Source organism: Salmo salar, chromosome 09 (genome assembly GCF_965601325.2).
Source record: "Salmo salar chromosome 09, fSalSal1, whole genome shotgun sequence".
NCBI lineage: Eukaryota > Metazoa > Chordata > Actinopteri > Salmoniformes > Salmonidae > Salmo > Salmo salar.
Window position 1 is genome coordinate 114,126,586 of NC_138299.1, and position 20,184 is coordinate 114,146,769.

General features: G+C 40.0%; 2 protein-coding genes across 2 annotated transcripts in view; both read right to left on the minus strand.

The window, feature by feature from the left end:
• Window positions 1–8,102: 8,102 nt before the first annotated feature.
• sst1.2 (somatostatin 1, tandem duplicate 2) lies at window positions 8,103–15,293 on the minus strand. The gene is made up of 2 exons (XM_014213413.3): window positions 13,522–15,293; window positions 8,103–8,477 (listed from the first exon to the last, which is right to left on the minus strand). The coding sequence occupies exons 1-2, from the start codon at window positions 13,666–13,668 to the stop codon at window positions 8,274–8,276; spliced, it is 351 nt and encodes a 116-aa protein (XP_014068888.1). The 5' UTR covers window positions 13,669–15,293; the 3' UTR covers window positions 8,103–8,273.
• Window positions 15,294–15,445: 152 nt separating this feature from the next.
• The window catches only part of col4a3 (collagen, type IV, alpha 3), a 148,924-nt gene continuing 144,185 nt past the window's right edge, over window positions 15,446–20,184 (minus strand). Inside the window, exon 52 of the mRNA XM_014213415.3 lies at window positions 15,446–20,026. Within this exon, the coding sequence (XP_014068890.2) occupies window positions 19,936–20,026 (91 nt within the window). The 3' untranslated portion in view covers window positions 15,446–19,935. The remainder of the gene's footprint in view (window positions 20,027–20,184) is intronic.

Genomic DNA, 20,184 nt, shown 5'->3' on the forward strand with positions numbered 1-20,184 from the left:
ACAGTTCCCGCTCAGCCCAGTCAAAACTGTTCGCTGCTCTGACACCCCAATGGTGGAACAAGCTCCCTCACGACGCCAGGACAGCGGAGTCAATCACCACCTTCCGGAGACACCTGAAACCCCACCTCTTTAAGGAATACCTAGGATAGGATAAAGTAATCCTTCTAACCCCCCCCCCCCCTTAAAAGATTTAGATGCACTATTATAAAGTGGTTGTTCCACTGGATATCATAAGGTGAATGCACCAATTTGTAAGTCGCTCTGGATAAGAGCGTCTGCTAAATGACTTAAATGTAAATGTAAATGTAATTGTCCCTAGAATTTCTAAGCAAACGGCTGGAGGTAGGGCTTTCTCCTATAGAGCTCCATTTTTATGGAATGGTCTGCCTACCAATGTGAGAGACGCAGACTCGGTCTCAACCTTTAAGTCTTTACTGAAGACTTATCTCTTCAGTAGGTCCTATGATTAAGTATAGTCTGGCCCAGGAGTGTGAAGGTGAACGGAAAGGCTGGAGCAACGAACCGCCCTTGCTGTCTCTGCCTTGCCGGTTCCCCTCTTTCCACTGGGATTCTCTGCCTCTAACCCTTTTACAGGGGCTGAGTCACTGGCTTACTGGTGTTCTTCCATGCCGTCCATGGGAGGGGTGCGTCACTTGAGTGGGTTGAGTCACTGACGTGGTCTTCCTGTCTGGGTTGGCGCCCCCCCTTGGGTTGTGCCATGGCGGAGATCGTTGTGGGCTATACTCGGCCTTGTCTTAGGACGGTAAGTTGGTGGTTGGAGACATCCCTCTAGTGGTGTGGGGGCTGTGCTTTGGCAAAGTGGGTGGGGTTATATCCTGCCTGTTTGGCCCTGTCCGGGGGTATCATCGGATGGGGCCACAGTGTCTTCTGATCCCTCCTGTCTCAGCCTCCAGTATTTATGCTGCAGTAGTTTATGTGTCGGGGGGCTAGGGTCAGTCTGTTACATCTGGAGTATTTCTCTTGTCTTATCCGGTGTCCTGTGTGAATTTAAATATGCTCTCTCTAATCTCTCTTTCTCTCTTTCTGTCTTTCTCTCGGAGGACCTGAGCCCTAGGACCATGCCTCAGGACTACCTGGTTTGATGACTCCTTGCTGTCCCCAGTCCACCTGGCCGTGCTGCTGCTCCAGTTTCAACTGTTCTGCCTGCGGCTATGGAACCCTGACCTGTTCACCGGACGTGCTTGTTGCACCCTCGACAACTACTATGATTATTATTATTTGACCATGCTGGTCATTTATGAACATTTTAACATCTTGACCATGTTCTGTTATAATATCCACCCTGCACAGCCAGAAGAGGACTGGCCACCCCTCATAGCCTGGTTCCTCTCTAGGTTTCTTCCTAGGTTTTTGGCCTTTCTAGGGAGTTTTTCCTAGGGAGTTTTTCCTAGCCACCATGCTTCTTTCACATGCATTGCTTGCTGTTTGGGGTTTTAGGCTGGGTTTCTGTACAGCACTTTGAGATATCAGCTGATGTACGAAGGGCTATATAAATAAATTTGATTTGATTTGATTTGATGCTATGTTAGCTAGCTGGCTTTGGCTATCCAACACTAGAACTCTTCCAAGGCAAGGTAAGCTTTTGGTTTTATTCATTTATAGCCACCGGGGCCTGCTGGTGTAACTGCTAAACTGCTTGCTGCTGACTGTACACTGTACTGCATGGTTGTAGTGGGTTTACTAATGTGTTAGTTCTAGTAGCTATGTTGACTATGACGTTAATATGGTGACATACCTGAATTTGTCTAATAGAAACTCATATTTGCAATGTTGGACTAACGATTACACCCTAGATCAGCTACAGTAGAAGAGTGTGCAAGGCGGTATTGAATGTTTATTTGTATTTGTATTTATTATGGATCCCCATTAGCTGTTGCCAAAGCAGAAGCTACTCTTCCTGGGGTCCAGCAAAATTAAGCCAGTTTATAGAATTTAAAAACATTACAATACATTCACAGCAGATTTCAAGACACATCAAGTGTGTGCCCTCAGGCCACTAATCTACTACCACATATCTACAACACAAAATCACATGTGTGTTTAGTGTGTATGTTATCGTGTGTGTGTATGCATGTGTCTGTGCCTGTGTTTGTGTCTCTTCACAGTCCCTGCTGTTCCATAAGGTGTATTTTTGATTCTACTGCTTGCATCAGTTACTTGATGGGGAATATAGTTCCATGTAGTCATGGCTCTGTAGTACTGTGCGCCTCCCATAGTCTGTTCTTGACTTGGGGACTGTAAAGAGACCTCTGGTTGCATGTCTTGTGGGGTATGCATGGGTGTCCAAGTTGTGTGCCAGACAGCTCGGTGCATTCAACATGTCAATACCTCTCATAAATACAAGTAGTGATGAAGTCAATCTCTCCTCCACTTTGAGCCAGGAGAGATTGACATGTATAGCATTAATGTTAGATCTCTGTGTACATCCAAGGGCGAGCCGTGCTACCCTGTTCTGAGCCAATTGCAATTTTAATTAAGTCCCTCCTTGTGGGACTTGACCACACGACAGTAGTCCAGGTGCGACAAAACTAGGGCCTTGTAATGATTTCGTTTAGAGGAGTATCGGAGTCAGGCGCAGGACACAGGGATGAGTGCAAACAAAACGTGTTTACTCAAAACCATAATAAAACTTCTCCCACAGCAATAATACATGGTTGGGAGAAACACCTCCAACAATTACAAAACAGGAAACAATCACAGACAAGACAAACAGGAAAGCCAGAGGGTTAAATAATGAACATAATCAGGGAATCATAAACAGGTGTGTACAATTAAGACAAAACCAAACGAACAGGGAAACATAGATCGGTGGTGACTAGTAAGCCGGTGACGTCGACCGCCGAACGCCGCCCGAACAAGGAGAGGGGCCAACTTCGGCGGAAGTCGTGACAGGCCTGTAGGATCTACATTGTTGATAGTGCTGTTAGGAAGGCAGAGCAGCGCTTTATCATGGACAGACTTTTCCCCATTTTAGCTACTGTTGTAACAATATGTTCTGACAATGACAGTTTACAATCCAGGGTTACTCCAAGCAGTTTAGTCACCTCAACTTGCTCAATTTCCACATTATTCATTACAAGGTTAAGTTAAGGTTTAGGGTTTAGTGAATGATTTTTCCCAAATACAATGCTTTAAGTTTTTGAAATATTTAGGACTAACTTATTCCTTGTCACCCGTTCTGAAACTAACTGCAGCTCTTTGTTAAATGTTGTAGTCATTTCAGTCGCTGTAGTAGCTGATGTGTGTAGTGTTGAGTCATCCGCATACATAGACACACTGGCTTTACTCAAGGCCAGTGCCATGTCGTCAGTAAAGATTGAAAAAAGTAAGCGGTCTAGACAGCTGCCCTGGGAATTGTTGATTCTACCTGGATTATGTTGGAGAGGCTTCCATTAAAGAACACTCTCTGTGTTCTGTTGGACAGGTAACTCTTTATCCACAATATAGCAGGGGGTGTAAAGCCATAACTAGGGCTGTGGCAGTCACGAAATTTCGTCAGCCTGTGATTGTCAAGCAAATAACTGTCGGTCTCATGGCAATTGACCGTTAATTAACATAAACACATTTAGCATCTCCTGGCTTACACACAAGCCACTGATGCAGACCTTTGGAACGTATACATTTTAAAAAAGTCTAATAAATCCATTTAATATAGCCTACACAAATCCATTATTTATTTTAGACAGGTCTAAATAAGCATGATATGAAGAAAGTGTCGTCTATTTCAGAAGAACAGAATAGCATACTCTGAGGTGTCCTTATGTTAGGTCCTGATCTGGCTATGCTAAATGGCTGTGGGCTACACTAGTTAATTTAGCAGACAAGATTTGCTTAGAATTATTTGGCATTACTTTATAGTATGAAGAATACAATTGAACAAAGCTGAATAAAATAGAAAGGATATTTTCTCCAAACATGAGGGAGTGCGCACATACGGCTATTCTGTGTTGAGCGGTTAATAAAAATAGGTATTCCTATATGCTTAATTTAAAGTTGTTAATGTAACTTCAGTTGTTCTACAAACGTTGGGCTATATGTTTAGATTTTTAATACATTGTAGGGCTGCATCATGCAACTCTAATGATGATTTGAAAAAAGTCACTTGAAAGGCATGAGCTCTGCTTAGTTTTTTGCACAGGCTGTACACCAGTCACTCATTCACAATTTGACAAGCAATTGATAATGCCTAGAATTTCACGGTGGCATCCTCTTTGTGTGGCCGTAATGCACCCTAAAAAATCCATGCCTTTTGCGGCCAGTGGCAGCTGTGCCCTTCTCCCTGAGTGCTGAGCGCTCCGAATCACCTTTCACTCACATGGCTCTCCATCACCTGATCGGGTCTTTCTCACAGGCTACAAGTGAAGATGGACACATCGGGAACCAAACTGCGTGTGTCCTTATCCAATTCCGAGGTGCATATTGAAGATATTGAAAGAACTGTCCACATTTACTTTTCGTCAGCCAACAAGATGAGTAGGCATAACGAACAGCAAAAGCACTAGCCTATGTCAATCTACTATTCCCCATAGTACAAAAGTCGACCTATTCTATTCTGTGCGAGAAATAAATATTAAAAACATGGTCTGGGACAGTTGTGGGATGCAATAGATCCAAAATTAATACAACCAATAGAATCAAAAAAACTTTTTACGCAATGTAGCTGACGCAACAGATCAGAACGTTTAGCTTAAAATGTTGATAATCTATTAGGCTACTTCTTCACATTATAAGCGGAGCAATTATAATGTGCACATGGTAGTAGGCTATAAGGGTGAATGTTCCATTAGTGGAAAACACCATTATCCAAAGTGACCTCAAATGCAATTATGCATGTAATGCTTTTATTATAAAGGTGAATTTTATGGTGAAAATGATCTTCCCCAAACTTGAAACTCACATGTTGCTTATGTATGCCAGTTAGGCTCTACACTCCTTGTAAAGCGGATTAATGTGCTAACTTTTAAGAAGTTATTTGGCCACTTTAGTTGTGATACAAACCTTATCAAAACATATAGGCCTATGGGCTAGGCTACATGAGGTGTGCGACTACGATTCGAAAGAGTCGCAAAAAAGTCATTGTTTCTTATGCTGGGCGTCATTCTCAAGTGATAAAATATTATTCACAATTGATAGGCTAATATTGTTACCCATCAGACTATTCTTGATTTAATATTGTCTTGACACACACTAAATATTTACTGTGTTAAATTTGTTTTGATTTAGAATGGACCATTATCATGCACCTGTATCGAAACAGTGGCAGCAGGAAAAAATACATGTCATCTATGCACTTAAATAACAAATGGAGGGCGCATTTCGCGTGGTTCATTTTCATGCCAGTCAGGTAGGCTATACTCCTGTTGTAAATATAAGCAATGTGCTTAATATTGGGAAAGTTGAGAAATAAATAAAGTAGGTCTAGCCTATAGAAAGCTGATGGGATCCTCCTCTTTTTAGTAGAGGCCATAACTCTTTCTTGCGCAATTGCATAGCCTATAGAAATGTTGCGCAACATGAGCTCATGGGCTCTCATGAAGTGTTTGATTAGATTTTCGATTACATTTGCATTGATGTCAGAGTGATTAGAGGGACAATAGAGTGCTGAGTACCAGGCAGTTAGCAAGTTTGGTAGACTACTAATGACCAGCAGCAGCATCAGAGTTTGAAGAATTACCCTGGAATTTGACAGCCTTCATGACTCTTGACTGCCGGTGTGGCAGTAATATGGTCACCGCAACAGCCCTAGCCATAACACCTATGTGTTATCTTTTTTATCATCAATTTCTCTCAGCCAATCCTCACAAATTTGTGTAAGTGCTGTGCTTGTAGAATGTTCTTCCCTATAAGTGTGTTGAAAGTCTGTTGTCATTTTGTTTAGTGTAAAATAGCATTGTATCTGGTCAAACACAATTTTTTCCAAAGGTTTACAAAGGGTTGGTAACAGGCTGATTGGTCAACTATTTGAGCCAGTAAAGGGGGCTTTACTATTCTAAGAATGACAGTCATCCAATATGTAAGGGATAATCAACGAGGGGCTATGTGTTCTATGGAAAATAATGAATGACGTGGCCCCATTATCCGTTTTATACCATGGCTATAAATTAACATATTTGCCGGGAGAAATGTGTTCAACATCCACTGAAGTAGGTAGCATGTTTACTAGATAGCTACAGTAGTTGCCATAGTAACCAAACAAACAGTCCTGCTAGTTTAGCTAACCAATTCAACAATGCCAAAAATGTTTTCAATTCCACTTTTGCTTTTAAAAGCAGCTCAAACATAGAACATGTAAGAATGAACTACAGTCATTGAATTCTACCGTGCAAATATACCGTGCGTTATAGCGAAATAATGGATGCTCCATGCCCTACAAGCCAATAGGAAACAAGTATTCAACAAGTACGCCATGGAATAAACTATATAAACTGGGTGGTTTGAGCTCTGAATGTTAATTGGCTAACCACTTGTATGACAAAGCATTTATTTTTACTGCTCTAGTTACGTAAGTAACCAGTTTCTAATAGAAATACGGCAGCTCGGGGGTTTGTGGTATATGGCCAATATACCACAGCTGAGGGCTGTATCCAGGCACTCCGCGTTGCGTTGAGTTGAAGAACAGCCCTTAGCCATGATATATTGGACATATACCACACCTCCTCGGGCCTTATTGCTTAAATCAAAAAAAGGCCATGCTTATAAAAAAATCCTCAGAGGCTTGTGACTTGGAGTACTTCTGCTTGTCATGACTTCCGCCGAAGTTGGTCCCTCTCCTTGCTCGGGTGGCGTTCGGCGGTCATCATCACTGGTTTTCTAGTTGCCACCGATCCACGTTTTCTTTTTCCATTTGTTTTGTCTTCATTGTACATACCTGTTTTCCATTTCTTAATTATTGTTCCCTATTTAACCCTCTGGTTTCCCCATTGGTTTTGTGCGTGTTTGTTCCATGTTCAGCTGTCGCGTATGTTTGTGAGCTGAGTTTGTTTCCCTACGTGGAATATTTTGTTGTTTTATTGAGTAAAGACCTTTATTACTCATTCTCGGTGTCCTGCGCCTGACTCCGTCCCACCTGCTGCACACTGACTCTTGACACTGCTGCCTTTTCTATATCCAGGCAATAGTGTTTGAGTATAATTCTGGCAGGCCTATTAGATTACCAACATAGCTGAGTTCCAGAAAAATAGTATTAAGTACAGTACACAAATTTGAGCGATGTCTCATTTAAAACATATACAGGTGATTAAACGACAATTTAATGGTATTGTGGCTGCCATATTGGATTTTGGACGCCATAATGGATTTGTAGTCAAATCTAGGGGGGCCCCTAACGTAACTGCAAGAGGTGGAACATATAAAATGATAGTTTCCACTCTCTTAGTCCACTTGTTTTCCTTTGACGATTAGATTACAGTAGCCACAACATACACGTTTAGCACCATACAGCACTAAATGAGAGAAATGTTTACTTGGAAAGTGTCTATTAATCCCCTACTAAAAAGTAAAACTTACATTCATCATAAATATTCATAGTTTATATTTTCACCTATTGTATCTCTGTGTTTACAGGTACTGTATATAGTGTATTTCCAAGATGCATTAAGATATCCTAATGCTGTTTATTTGTGTATGTAGTGTAGACAACTGACTACTTTTATTCCACATTTTAGCAAAATCAGAGCTTGTAATATAGAGTTACATGAGCTTATGTGCCCCCCCCCCCCCCCCCCTGCATGTTTTGAGTTTAGGGGGTGTGACAAAATATCTATCAATTTAACCACTTTTGCAGTAAAACATTTTTTTTTACAACCATCCATTTAAAAAATGGGAGACGCTAAAGATGTGAAAAAACATGGTTGTCTTTTGTTCAACCTCAAGTAGGGGTATATCAAATACTAAAGCCCTTTTTAAGGATTGGCCACTCACTAGCCTAGTGCCAGTGTGAGTGTGACTGTATTTGTCAGTGTGTTACATCAGCCAGTACTAGATGTAATCCATGCATAAATTAATAAAGGGCATGTCAACGGAAACTTTTCTTTGGTAATACAAATAAGAGTTTATCAAAGAACTGACCCACTGAAATTAAATTATTTTATTTTATCTTTATTTCACAAATTAGACAGGTACATCATTCTGTTGATTTCAAGAACCGTCATCGGGCACAGCTAACTGTTGATTGGCTGCATTAGTCAGGTGTAAGTTGGCGGTGTGACGTGATTGGCAGCATCGTGTCATAAGGTGGTCGGTTTTTTCTTCCCTCAGCAGGAAGTGAAGCCCTTCCAGTAGAAGTTCTTGCAGCCAGCTTTGCGCTCGCGGGGGGGCAGGTTGTTGGGGTTGCCCACTGAGCGCTCCAGCTCCACACGCAGGTCCTCTTTGGCTCCCGCTGGGGACACCTCACTTTCCTGGGCCTCAGGCCAGGACAGTTGGGATAGAATGTCTTCCACCGCTCGCTTACTCCACTCCTACATGCAGGAAAGACACACATACTTTGGGAGAATATAAACACACACATATACACATCGGCACAAGCCAATATCAACAACAGTAAACACAAACCTACACGTCATACACTCACACACAAGCAATCTCGTGTGTGTGCACAAACACACACAGACACACACAAATGTAATCACCTCCACATTAAGGCAGTCAGTGTTAGTTTTCATGTCTCATTATGGCCCCGATTCCGACCTCAGTTAAGCGCTGGTTTTTATGCACTTTTCTCTATGTGCGTATTCTGACCTTGAATTTAAGCATGAGAATAGCATGATATTCACCTGCTATTCATTCGGAGTGGAGATCTAAGAAAAGAAGGTGTGGTGGAGGTGTATCTACAGATAAGGAAACCATGAATAAGGTTGAGCATCTAGTTACTTTTTTCAGATAGAAATAACAGTATTCTCCATGCACTATAATTTATAAATGGATAAGAACTATTGATAAGAGCTAGGTAAATGAGTAATCTGTCTGGAAAAGGGAATTGTACATACACATAGCAATTGTTTAAGATGATTGTTCCTTAAGATCCCTGGGGACGAATGTGAAACCAGCCATATGGAAGCAAAGTTAAAATCATAACATGACTTGGCCCCTTTTCCACAGTGAAATAGGCTTTAAATAGTTTTGTGATTATTCAAAATTGTAATTGTTTGCCCTTACAATTTGCATGAATGAAATTGGGGCACCCAAGCTATTGGCTTCTGTAGGGCTGAACCTGCCAAGTTTATGTATGCGCTTTAGATTGTTTTAATTATAGCCATTGCCCAGGCTTTTCTCTGATTTATTTTACAATTTGTATCATGTTAAATATTAGCTGCTATTGGGAGCCACCATCAGTAATACCCACATACATTTATAACTGTCACTTTAGCGTTAGTTTTTCTTCAATTTGTAGCTTACATTTTGTATCATTCCATTCCGTTTACTTTTCTTTCCTCTGTTATGGCCATGTAAGTTGTTCCTGAGGGTTGCAAGCATTAGTGGATCATATTAGGCTAACGTTGTGCAATAATTTGAGACATGCAGCTTATTTGAATCATTATGGAACTCAGACCACATGTAGCAGGTTAAACCTGGAGCCTGGCGCACATTTAACGACGACTGGACCGTTGTCATACAGTTCCATGATTGGTGAGAATTAGGGTAGATTTATATAACTATTGTTCAACCCCTATTGTATGCTTTTTTCCACCTTCCAATATTTCATAAATTTAAATATGACAACTTTCAGGATGAATCAAACCACTGTATTTTTTATTAATCTACATATTTTGTGCGTAAAGGCTCTACAAATCATTTCTTCTACAATTTAAAAAAAAAATAATGATTTTGACATACTTTCCTAACCCTAAAGAGTATTTTTTTTATCTACCAGTTGGTGCTGAAACTGAGACGAAGATGCATAGATTCTAAACCCGTTCTATCAATGTATTCTATTGAGTCTGTCAACAAAATTATCATTAAAGGTACACCGTATTTAAGGGATGGCTGAAGATAAATATACTAAACATTTGTTGGCCAGCAAGTGGGGGGGGGGGGGGTTCAGCGGTTGAATTACATTTATTCAGGCTTATATTCCTAAGTCGGAATCAGCCCTATCTGCACAGAGAACGAAAGCGTTGCTGTAGCACACTCTGATCCAGCCAACTGATTGACTAGAAAATGGAGGGGTGGATGGGGACAGAGATAGGAGGAGAAAGATTTGTTTTCCATCAACAGATAATTAAGAACAGATAACTGTTGTGTGTACAAAAACACACAACAGCATACAAACAGTTCCAGTGACTTTTTCATGTTCGGTAGAAAACATTTGGTTTGTAAAATGAGAAGCTTTCTAAATGAGGTGCTGCAATATGCACTGTCTGGGTGAGCTGTCAATGACCTTAACTAGTGAGTCATTAGTATGAGAAAGTGGCACTCAGACAGACGTGATTGTCAATCATAGGAGGAAATGATGGAAATCTCCTTCTTGAGAAATATTGGTGTCTATTGGATGTATCGGTGTCTATCGGTGTCTACCCCTATTACGTGTAACAACTGCATTTTCACAGTGTCTTCTATGCAGATGGATGTGTATATGACACAGAATTAATTAAGAGACACAAACTAACTCCCTACTGGGCACACGACACAATTTCAACTTGGATAATTGGGTAATTGAGACGGTGATCAATGAGATTACAACCTATATTCACTCACTCAAAGCCCAAAATGTGTTGAATTTCCAATGCATTAACACTATGGTTGAAAGAGCAGTTATAGACTCTTAGGTGACAACTAAACCAAAAGCCAGACATTGTTTTTCCATTTGAATTTGGAAAATGGAAAAACTATGTCTGGCTTTTGGTTTAGTTGTCACCTAAGAGTCTAACTGCTCTTTCAACCATTTAAAAGCGCAGCAAAGTTCAAATGGGAATACAATGTCAGAAATGTTGTTTATTTATACATCAGATGAATGTATCACTGTGCTTCATCTAATACCAGAACCAAATTACCTGGATTGCAGTTGAGATTACATTAAAAGTACATGGTGCAAGTAAGTGATCAATGCCGTTCTAGATTCTGCGCAGAATATTATAGCAATTTTTTGAGCAAAATCTCCACAGACCTGCGAAGACCTATGCATGCTATCTTGAACATGCATGCTTTATATGATTACCTAGATATTTATAGCTACAGTAACCTCTAAATGTGGCCATGGATGTTTTACTCATGTTAAGGTTAAATGTTACATTAGTTTGTAAGATAGGCTTAACTTTAGGCTATTCACTGTATTATAAATGTAATACTGAATTGTGTTTGATTGACAATGCAACAAAATACAATTTAAAGGAGATCTGAGCCACTGGTTTAATCAAATTCTTCAAATTGGAGACGTAAATTCAACATATAATTTGTTAACTTGTCGACAAGTTAATAGGCTGTCTATTGTATTTCAAAAGTGATATTGAATTGTGTTTGGTTGTCAACACAACCAAATATCAACATTTGAAGGAGATGCATATTCTGCTTGGATAGTTCCACCGGTGCCACTGACTTAGTATGGCTTTCATTCCAGTTTGTCTACAAATTAATAATTGATATGTTGGATTCACATCTCCATCTCAACCAAAAATCTAACTTAAAGAATATGAGTAAATCAAATCAAACTTTAAATGCACTTTAAATAACATTTCATTTGATATAGTCCTATTATTTAATATTGATGTGCATGGCACAAATGAAACTATGCAAGCAGAAGATACCTCTCCTTCAAATGTTGATATTTGGTTGTTTTGGCAACCAAACAAATCAATATCACTAAATAGCATTACATTTGAAATCAACCAGAGCTTGAACCCCTAGGCCTATTGTATTGTCTATTTTAAGTTGAATTCTACGTTGAATTGAAACAATAACTGTTGATTACTTTTCAAATGCTATATAAGCCTAACTAGCATTATTAATGATATGAGTGATAAAGTATGGTCACATTTCATTTGCTCTGTTAAACCTACCCTTTGGAATGTCTTCGATAGCAACAGTGAATCTATTTCGTTTTTATGTAGAGATCTTTCAACAAACATTCTCACGATAGCACATTGGTAATTGTATGACAAATATCATCACTAAGCAGGGCTGGGCTTGGTTAAAACCCTGGATGGGAGACCAAAAGATAGCTGTAGATAAATACATTCTCCAGGAGGAAATGTTGCCCAACCTGTTTTTTTTTCTTCTGATAGTGGATATAATGTTGATGTTGTTTTAAAGGTACAAATTCAACATATTTTATACAAGGTGTGTCTATGTTGAAATTTGGTTACCATGATGACATAATCCTGTGGTTGAAATATCACCCTCAAAACAACAGTTTGCGTTGACTTTTTTTAAATCCAATGTATTTTCCCATGTAGATTCCACATCACAAGACATTGACAAATTACATTGAAACAAAGTTGATTCACCCAGTTTATGCCTAGTGGGTCCTACTAGAGAGTGTGTTGACTCTGTCTACCAACAATGACCTTAAACAAACCGTTCCAAATCATGTCTTCAACACAAGAATGAGAGAAAATACTTATGGGATGGGAGTTCTGTATACAATAACGGTATATAACTAAAACAGCACTTCTACTGTATATAAATATCAGACCCCGTTCATACTTTCATATTTTGGCATGACAACTGAAGTTATTACTTGTAGTCCAGGAGTAATCAAATCTGAGCCTGGAGGTCCTGAGTACTGCTGGTTTTCTGTTCAACCTGATAATTAATTGCACCCACCTTGTGTCCCAGGTCTAAATCAGTCCTTGTTTAGAGAGAAATAATGAAAATCAACAGTGGAACTGATTTGAGGTCCAGATTTGAATTTGCCAGCAGTAGTCACTGCTGTTACTATTGTTGCCAGATTAAAGAGGTACCCCAGACCTGTCAGCTGTAGTGAGTCTATGCCCTAGTATGTGTATAGTATGTGTCTGAGTATGTCATAACCTGAGCACAGACTGTTTAATCGAATTCCATTGTGGGTAGGTGTGTAAGTCTGTTCCACTGTGAAGCAAAGGGCAGTGTATGTTAGTCAGTGTGGACTATGCTGTACCTGTTTTACTAATGACACATTCTCATGTTCTCATAGTGTCATTAGTGGTGTTCCTGAATAGTTGTGTGAGTTGTACCCTACAGTACACATTTTTTTGTGTCATGACACAAGCAGTGCATGCTATCTGCGTGAACATGCCATTGGCTTCTCACCTCACCTCACTTGAATAGTGTAATCCTGTGATCGCAATAACGTAACTGTCCTGTTTATTCCTGTATGGACCTCCTCCTTCTTCTAAGCCCTCTTTGTTTGGTATGTGTGTGCCACAGGAGGCTGCTGAGGGGAGTGAATGGAATGGTATCAAACACATGGAAACAATGTGTTTGTTACCGTTCCATTAATGCCATTGCAGACATTACTATGAGCCCGTTCTCCCCAATTAAGGTGCCACCAGCCGCCTGTGGTGTGTGCCAGTGCCGTAGGCTGCTTACCTGTGTGGCAATGCCAGCGGCACGAGCCCTCTGAAGGAGTCTGCGGCTGCGGAGGTCCAGGTCGGGCTGCGAGGCAGCTCCTTGGCTGCAAATGGCCAGGGCCAAACCCAGCAGGGCCAGGGCACAGTGGATTCGGCAGACCTTCATCTCCAACAGAGCTGGGTTTTGTTTGCAGGGATGAGACGCGGTGAGACGAGCTGAGCTGGACCGGGCTATGCTGGATCTGGATCAGTCGGTATGGAGCAGGCCTGGTTCTGTTGATGGGGGTTCTGTGGGGCTCTTATAAAGAGCTCGCCCTCTCAGCTCATCACTCTGCTTCCTGGGTTGAGTGACAAGTGGCCTGTCAGGGCGTGGGGGGGCTGCCCGGCGATGATGGAATGCAGTGTTGTAAACCCCTTAGAAACACTGGCTGCTTTCTTTTCATCACAAAGGCAGCTCCTCTGAAACGTATTGATTTAATATGGAGGTGCGACAATAAAACAGTTAGCCAATATGGATTTAGCACACACGGCTAATCTTAGTCAAATACAACCAAAAAATGTCTGCTTCATAAAAGCCTTTATAAACAGGAAACAGGAGTCATCACTTAAGTTTAAAATATTGAACTTAAGTGATGACATCACGGAAGACTGCCAAACAAAAGATTCCTCTAACAGATTTTTGGTGGGTTAATTACCAACACATATTGCCATTGTGGGATCAGTGGGATCAACTGATTAGGCTTTGTTTACATACAATATCAACATTATTATTTAGTTTGCAATGGTTAACACAGTTTCCAAGAATTAGGAGGTAAAAATTGTATAAACCATACCGTTGCACTTGCATACAATATTGTGGATATGTATTTTGTTGAAGTGTGATTTACATATTTGTAAAAGCCTATTCTGAAAGGAATAATAGACTGAGTGCTGTCTGTCTGATATCCCTCAGACAGCATTACATGGAATGTCTTGGAATAAAACCAAATGTTTGATATCACAGACTCAATCTAATAAATTGGATACATATTTTTCTATAAGAGTTATTTCAGTTTATGCTGAAATATCTGCTTATTTGCACAAAAGGCTGCATCATACTGTAGATCTTACTACTGTGTTACATTTTACTGTAGCTCTTCACTGCTCCCCTGTGGCCATGGATTACAGACATAAACAACAATAAGCTTTGCCGGATGTTGTCAATGCAATTTGAACCCTCATCCCCAGGCTTAATTGCAGCTGGTGGACGACATTAATGCAATTTTGATCAGGATAAAAACACAATAGTATACTTCTTCATAAAAACTATTTGAATGTCAACAATATAAACTAGCAGGGAAAAATTAACACTCATTTGTTACAATTAAATATTGTCATGCCTACTTACATTTCTCTAACTGTGTTACAACTACACTATTGCGCTTGGAAATTACAGATTAACTGTACAACTGTATGATTAATGGTATAGCAGAGCTTGAGGCTTGTTAAAAGGACATGTAAATTACATTTATGGGTTGCAGCATTTCAATGGCACAGCACATTTGCATTGGACGCACATGCACGCACACACACACACACACAATCGCACTGTGGCGGAATAATCAGAATTAGTTATGTAACATAGGTAACATAGATAATTAAGATGTCTTATCTGCATAATATGCTTATATGATATGCTTGTTATTAGAATGTATCCTTTTGGACTCTGATGTTGGCAGTTGCACTTCCTCCCTCAGCTGGGGCTCAGTCACCTGGTACCCAGAGAGGGGAGAAGTCAGGCTTGTCTTTCACATGTCGCTGGTGCTATGCAGAAATAATTTCCACCACAGCACGCAAGCATGCACATAAACACACAGACAGGTGTGATGAACCCAGACAGATTCCATTCTGAACTGTTTCAGTTCATTAGAACCATTGAGGGAAAAACATTGGGCATGCAATGCTTCAGACCCTTATTTGTTTAATACATGTGGCTTCTGCTTGCAATACAGAATAACAAGAGCGACCTTTGAGTTAATTTCCATGGGCAGTTATACATGGCAGTTTAAGTTATCATACCCCTATGCTTCTGGCTGAGATAATTTAAGATGATACAGTAGATGTTATACACAGTAGTATGGCAGAAAGTTAAGTAATTCCTTTACCTTTGCGTTAATTTAGCACCTCCTGGAACAGAAAACCATTCAACTCAAGGCTGACAACATTCACCACACAGAAATGAGCATCGGAACACAATGTTAATGAAGTACATAGGTTATACAAAAAAGTGCAACATTATCCACTAATTCATTAAGACAACACTTTTCTGGGTATTTCTCTGAATAGCTTTTGTTTGTGTCAAGTACAGTACAATATTTTGTTTGAAAAGCAAGGAAGCACTTGGTACACTATGTCAGTTAAAAGGCTGGAGGCAAGGCACAACAATGAAAAGCTATAAGGAAACCAAGGTGATATTATTGTACAGATAAAAGGGAAACGTATAGCCTACTCACTTTGGTATTAAATGTGATCAACACAGTGGCCATGGTTCCATTGGAAAGAATACATAGAAAGAGTCAAAATTGAAGTTTATGCAACACGCCAATGGACAGTGAAATTATGATAACTGTATCTCTCCATATAAATACTACACTTTTTAAACGGCCAAGTTGAGAGCATGTTAACAAATTCTTAATCATATTATTCAATATCTCCCTGACAAAGTGATTATTACAACATAATTGCTCTATGTCCATTGTGGGTATACAGCAGTATTCAACCAACTACAGTGTTTAGAAATGTAAGATAAAGTTACTAAGACCTTCTAATGAAATCAGATCTAGTGATATGAGCGACACGTTTCATCGCTAAATGCTTTTTTGGTAATATTTTACTTAAGTCGGTATAATGCATTATGACTTGTTATAAGCATGTATTGGCTCTCAATCTTTTATACAGATAAATCTGTTCAATCTTTCTTTGTGACTCAAAAATATTGTTAATAACTCAGGATCACTGAGATGCTACTAAGATATTGTTAGAGTATCATATATTTTTATGACATGGCATTATACTCGCTGGCTTTAAGTGAAATGATAATGCTTTTCCCTCAAAACTCAATTTCTGATATCAAAACTGATCCTAGTTCAGCTGTCTGGCCTTAACGGCTGATCTGTAACTGACTGATCATCTTCTTCCATCCCCCTAATGGTTAAGATTAGCTTTGGGGGTAAGGTACCAATCTTCTACCAGATTGCTAGCATACTCAGAGCACCCAAGGGACAACATAACATTCAACAAACAAACAGGCCATCAGGTAACTGGCCAGACAGTTAAAGTGGAATTCCACCACTTTTTAAACTTGTATTCATTATTTACAACACCATTATTACTTTTTACTGTTGATGACATCATCATGTGGCACTTTCTTAGGACCTTTTCTTCTTATCTTTTTACTACAGACCGTAAAACGTGTCGTTTGCACATATGGTATGGTGCTGGAGATAATGAGGTTTAAAAGTGGTGGAATTCAATCTTAACTTTTCATTCAAATGTGTATCCAGTAATGAGAAAAAGTTGTTTCTGCCCAGGCAAAATGTGTTCAGTCAGCATGCTGTAGGTAATGGAGCAGTAGTAGCAGTAAGAAGAAGGAGAGGCTATGCACACTGCAAAACATCTCTGGATTCAGAGGGAAATTCATATTTTATTTGACTAAATGTGAAAGAGTGAAAGGTGCAACAGATGAACACTCTTTTTAAAAGCATGTTTCACTTTTGCACCATGAATGTTGCCTTATTTTAGATCTGGGTTTTTGGTGTGTGCATATTTTACTTTTGCACAATACATTTAGTATTATTTTTGACTTTTGTGTGAAGACAGAATTCCTCCTTCTTGTTACATAGCATCCAACAAGAGCCATCAGGCAGTCAGGAACTTTGTCAGGCAGTTAACTTTCCATTCAAATGTATCAAAAAGACTGGGGCCTAGATTCAATCAGTTCAGCGTTAACCCACAATATTCAACAACTGCATAGCATATCATTTGTTTTGTTTAGGGAGGTGTCGGTGGTGTAATTGCATCGGAGCTGTCAAATCCACAAGCTGCTCCCAGCTTTATACAACAAGTCGCATTAGTAAAAATCCCATGCCATTACAAGTTCAAACAGTGGAATGTGTGAATCCAGACCTTGATTAGGCTGATATAAATCCTTATTATTTTGTTTAATGATTTGAGTGTCATTATTTATATACAGCCAGGTATATATTTAGTATTTGGACAGTGACATATTTTGCATCATTTTGGCTCTGTACGCCACCTCAATGGATTTGAAGGGAAACAATCAAGATGTGCTTTAAGTGTAGGCTTTCATCTTTAGTTTAAGGGTTTTGTCAAAATTATTGTATGAACCTTGTAGGAATTACAACTATTTTTATACATAGCCCCCCAATTTTAGGGGCTCAAAAGTAATTGGACAAACAATCATAAATGAAATTGTGAGTTTTAATACTTGGTTGCAAATCCTTTGCAGTCAATGACTGCCTAAGTCTGGAACCCATAGACATCACCAGATGCTGTGTTTCTTCCGTGGTGATGCTCTGCCAGGCCTTTACCCCAGTTCCTGCTTGTTCTTGGGGCGTTTTGCCTTCAGCAAGTGACATGCATACTCAGTTGGATTCAGGTCAGGTGATTGACTTGGCCATTGCAGAACATTCCACTTCTTTGACTTAAAAAAGTATTGGGTTGCTTTTGCAGTATGCTTCGGGTCATTGTCCATCTACACTGTGAAGCGCCGTCCAATGAGTTTTGAAGCATTTTGCTGAATCTGAGCAGATAATATAGCCCTAAACACTTAAGAATTCATCCTGCTATTTTTGTTTAATCAGACCTGAGGACATTTCTCCAAAAAGTACGATCTTTGTCCCCATGTGCAATTGCAAACCGTAGTCTGGCTTTTTATGGCGGTTTTGGAGCAGTGGCTTCTTCCTTGCTGAGCGGCCTTTCAGTTTATGTCGATATAGAACTCGTTTTACTGTGGATAAAGATACCTTTGTACTTGTTTCCTCCAGAATCTCCACAAGGTCCTTTGCTGTTGTTCTGGGATTAATTTGCACTTTTCGCACCAAAGTATGTTCATCTCTAGGAGACAGAACGCGTCTCCTTCCTGAGCGCTATGACGGCTGCGTGGTCCCATGGTGTTTATACTTGTGTACTATTGTCTGTACTGATGAACGTGGTACCTTCAGGCATTTGGAAATTGCTCCCAAGGATGAACCAGACTTGTGGAGGTCTACAATTCTTTTTCTGAGGTCTTGGCTGATTTCTTTTGATTTTCCCATGATGTCAAGCAAAGAGGCACTGAGTTTGAAGGTAGGCCTTGAAATACATCCACAGGTACACCTCCAATTGACTCAAATTATGTCAATTAGCCTATCAGAAGCTTCTAAAGCCATGACATAATTTTCTGGAATTTTCCAAGCTATTTAAAGGCACAGTCAACTTAGTGTATGTAAACTTCTGACCCACTGGAATTGTGATACAGTGAGTTATAAGTGAAATAACCTGTCTGTAAACAATTGTTGGAAAAATGACTTGTGTCATGCAGAAAGTAGATGTCCTAACCGACTTGCCAAAACTATAGTTTGTTAACAAGGAATTTGGAGTGGTTGAAAAACAAGTTTTAATGACTCCAACCTAAGTGCATGTAAACTTCCAACTTCAACTATATATATATATATATATATATAAACTCTGTTACACTCACCCCTTCTAAACTCGCTAGAAAGAGAGTGACCCCAGCTGTCGACCTAAGCCCAACTGTGCATCTGGGTCACGCCACCACTGCTACGGACATCACACTGCTTGATTAGCGAAAACCACTTCCTCCTGATTTGTCTCACACAGAGGCTCAAACCCAGGACCTCTGCTTTGCTAACACACGTGACAACGTATTAACTTTTGGAGCTATCAAAAATATTAATTTGATAGTACCATCGGCTCCAACGCAGTTACACCTCCGTCATCGCATGATTATGCTAAGCAGTTGTCGGATATCACGGCTTAATGCTGAACTGACTGAATCTAGCTCTGGATCACACTGACCATCTACCATAAAACAGTCCAGTGGTTTAACAATACAAACAAAATACAGACAAACCGTTAAACTGAGAACAAAACGTCAGATTGAGCAGAGGCATCTCAATAGTATTTCCTAGTTTCCTTGTGCGCTCTCCTTCTGTCCTTCCCTTGCTGAAAACATCAAAGTGAGGCGAGGACAGGACTGGAGGGGAGGAAACATGGAAACGAGGATCAGCACTTGTAAGAATTGAGACATCATTTTGGTCTCCCAGGAAGCACCATGATTGAAATGCAAGAATTAATCAGTCTCTTTGTCGCCCTACAGTGGCTGATAGTGGGAGGTGCATCTCCAGTTCATTCCCCATCAGTTCTTTAGCACTTAGGGTCGCTGCCACTGCTTCATACAGACCTGACAACGACTGACTATACTACCCGGGCAGTCTCCCTTCACTGTCTGAGGCCTGGGTTTACTGCAGGAGGAAGAAGTGTGAGCATACGTCAGACCACATTACAGCAATGCATTGATGAGTACTCTGCTGCGATGTTGCTGATGTATGCAGAAAGTCACTTATATAATTATTGAACTAACTGAGACATGGTTTTCAAATTAATATGAACGTCTGCATAC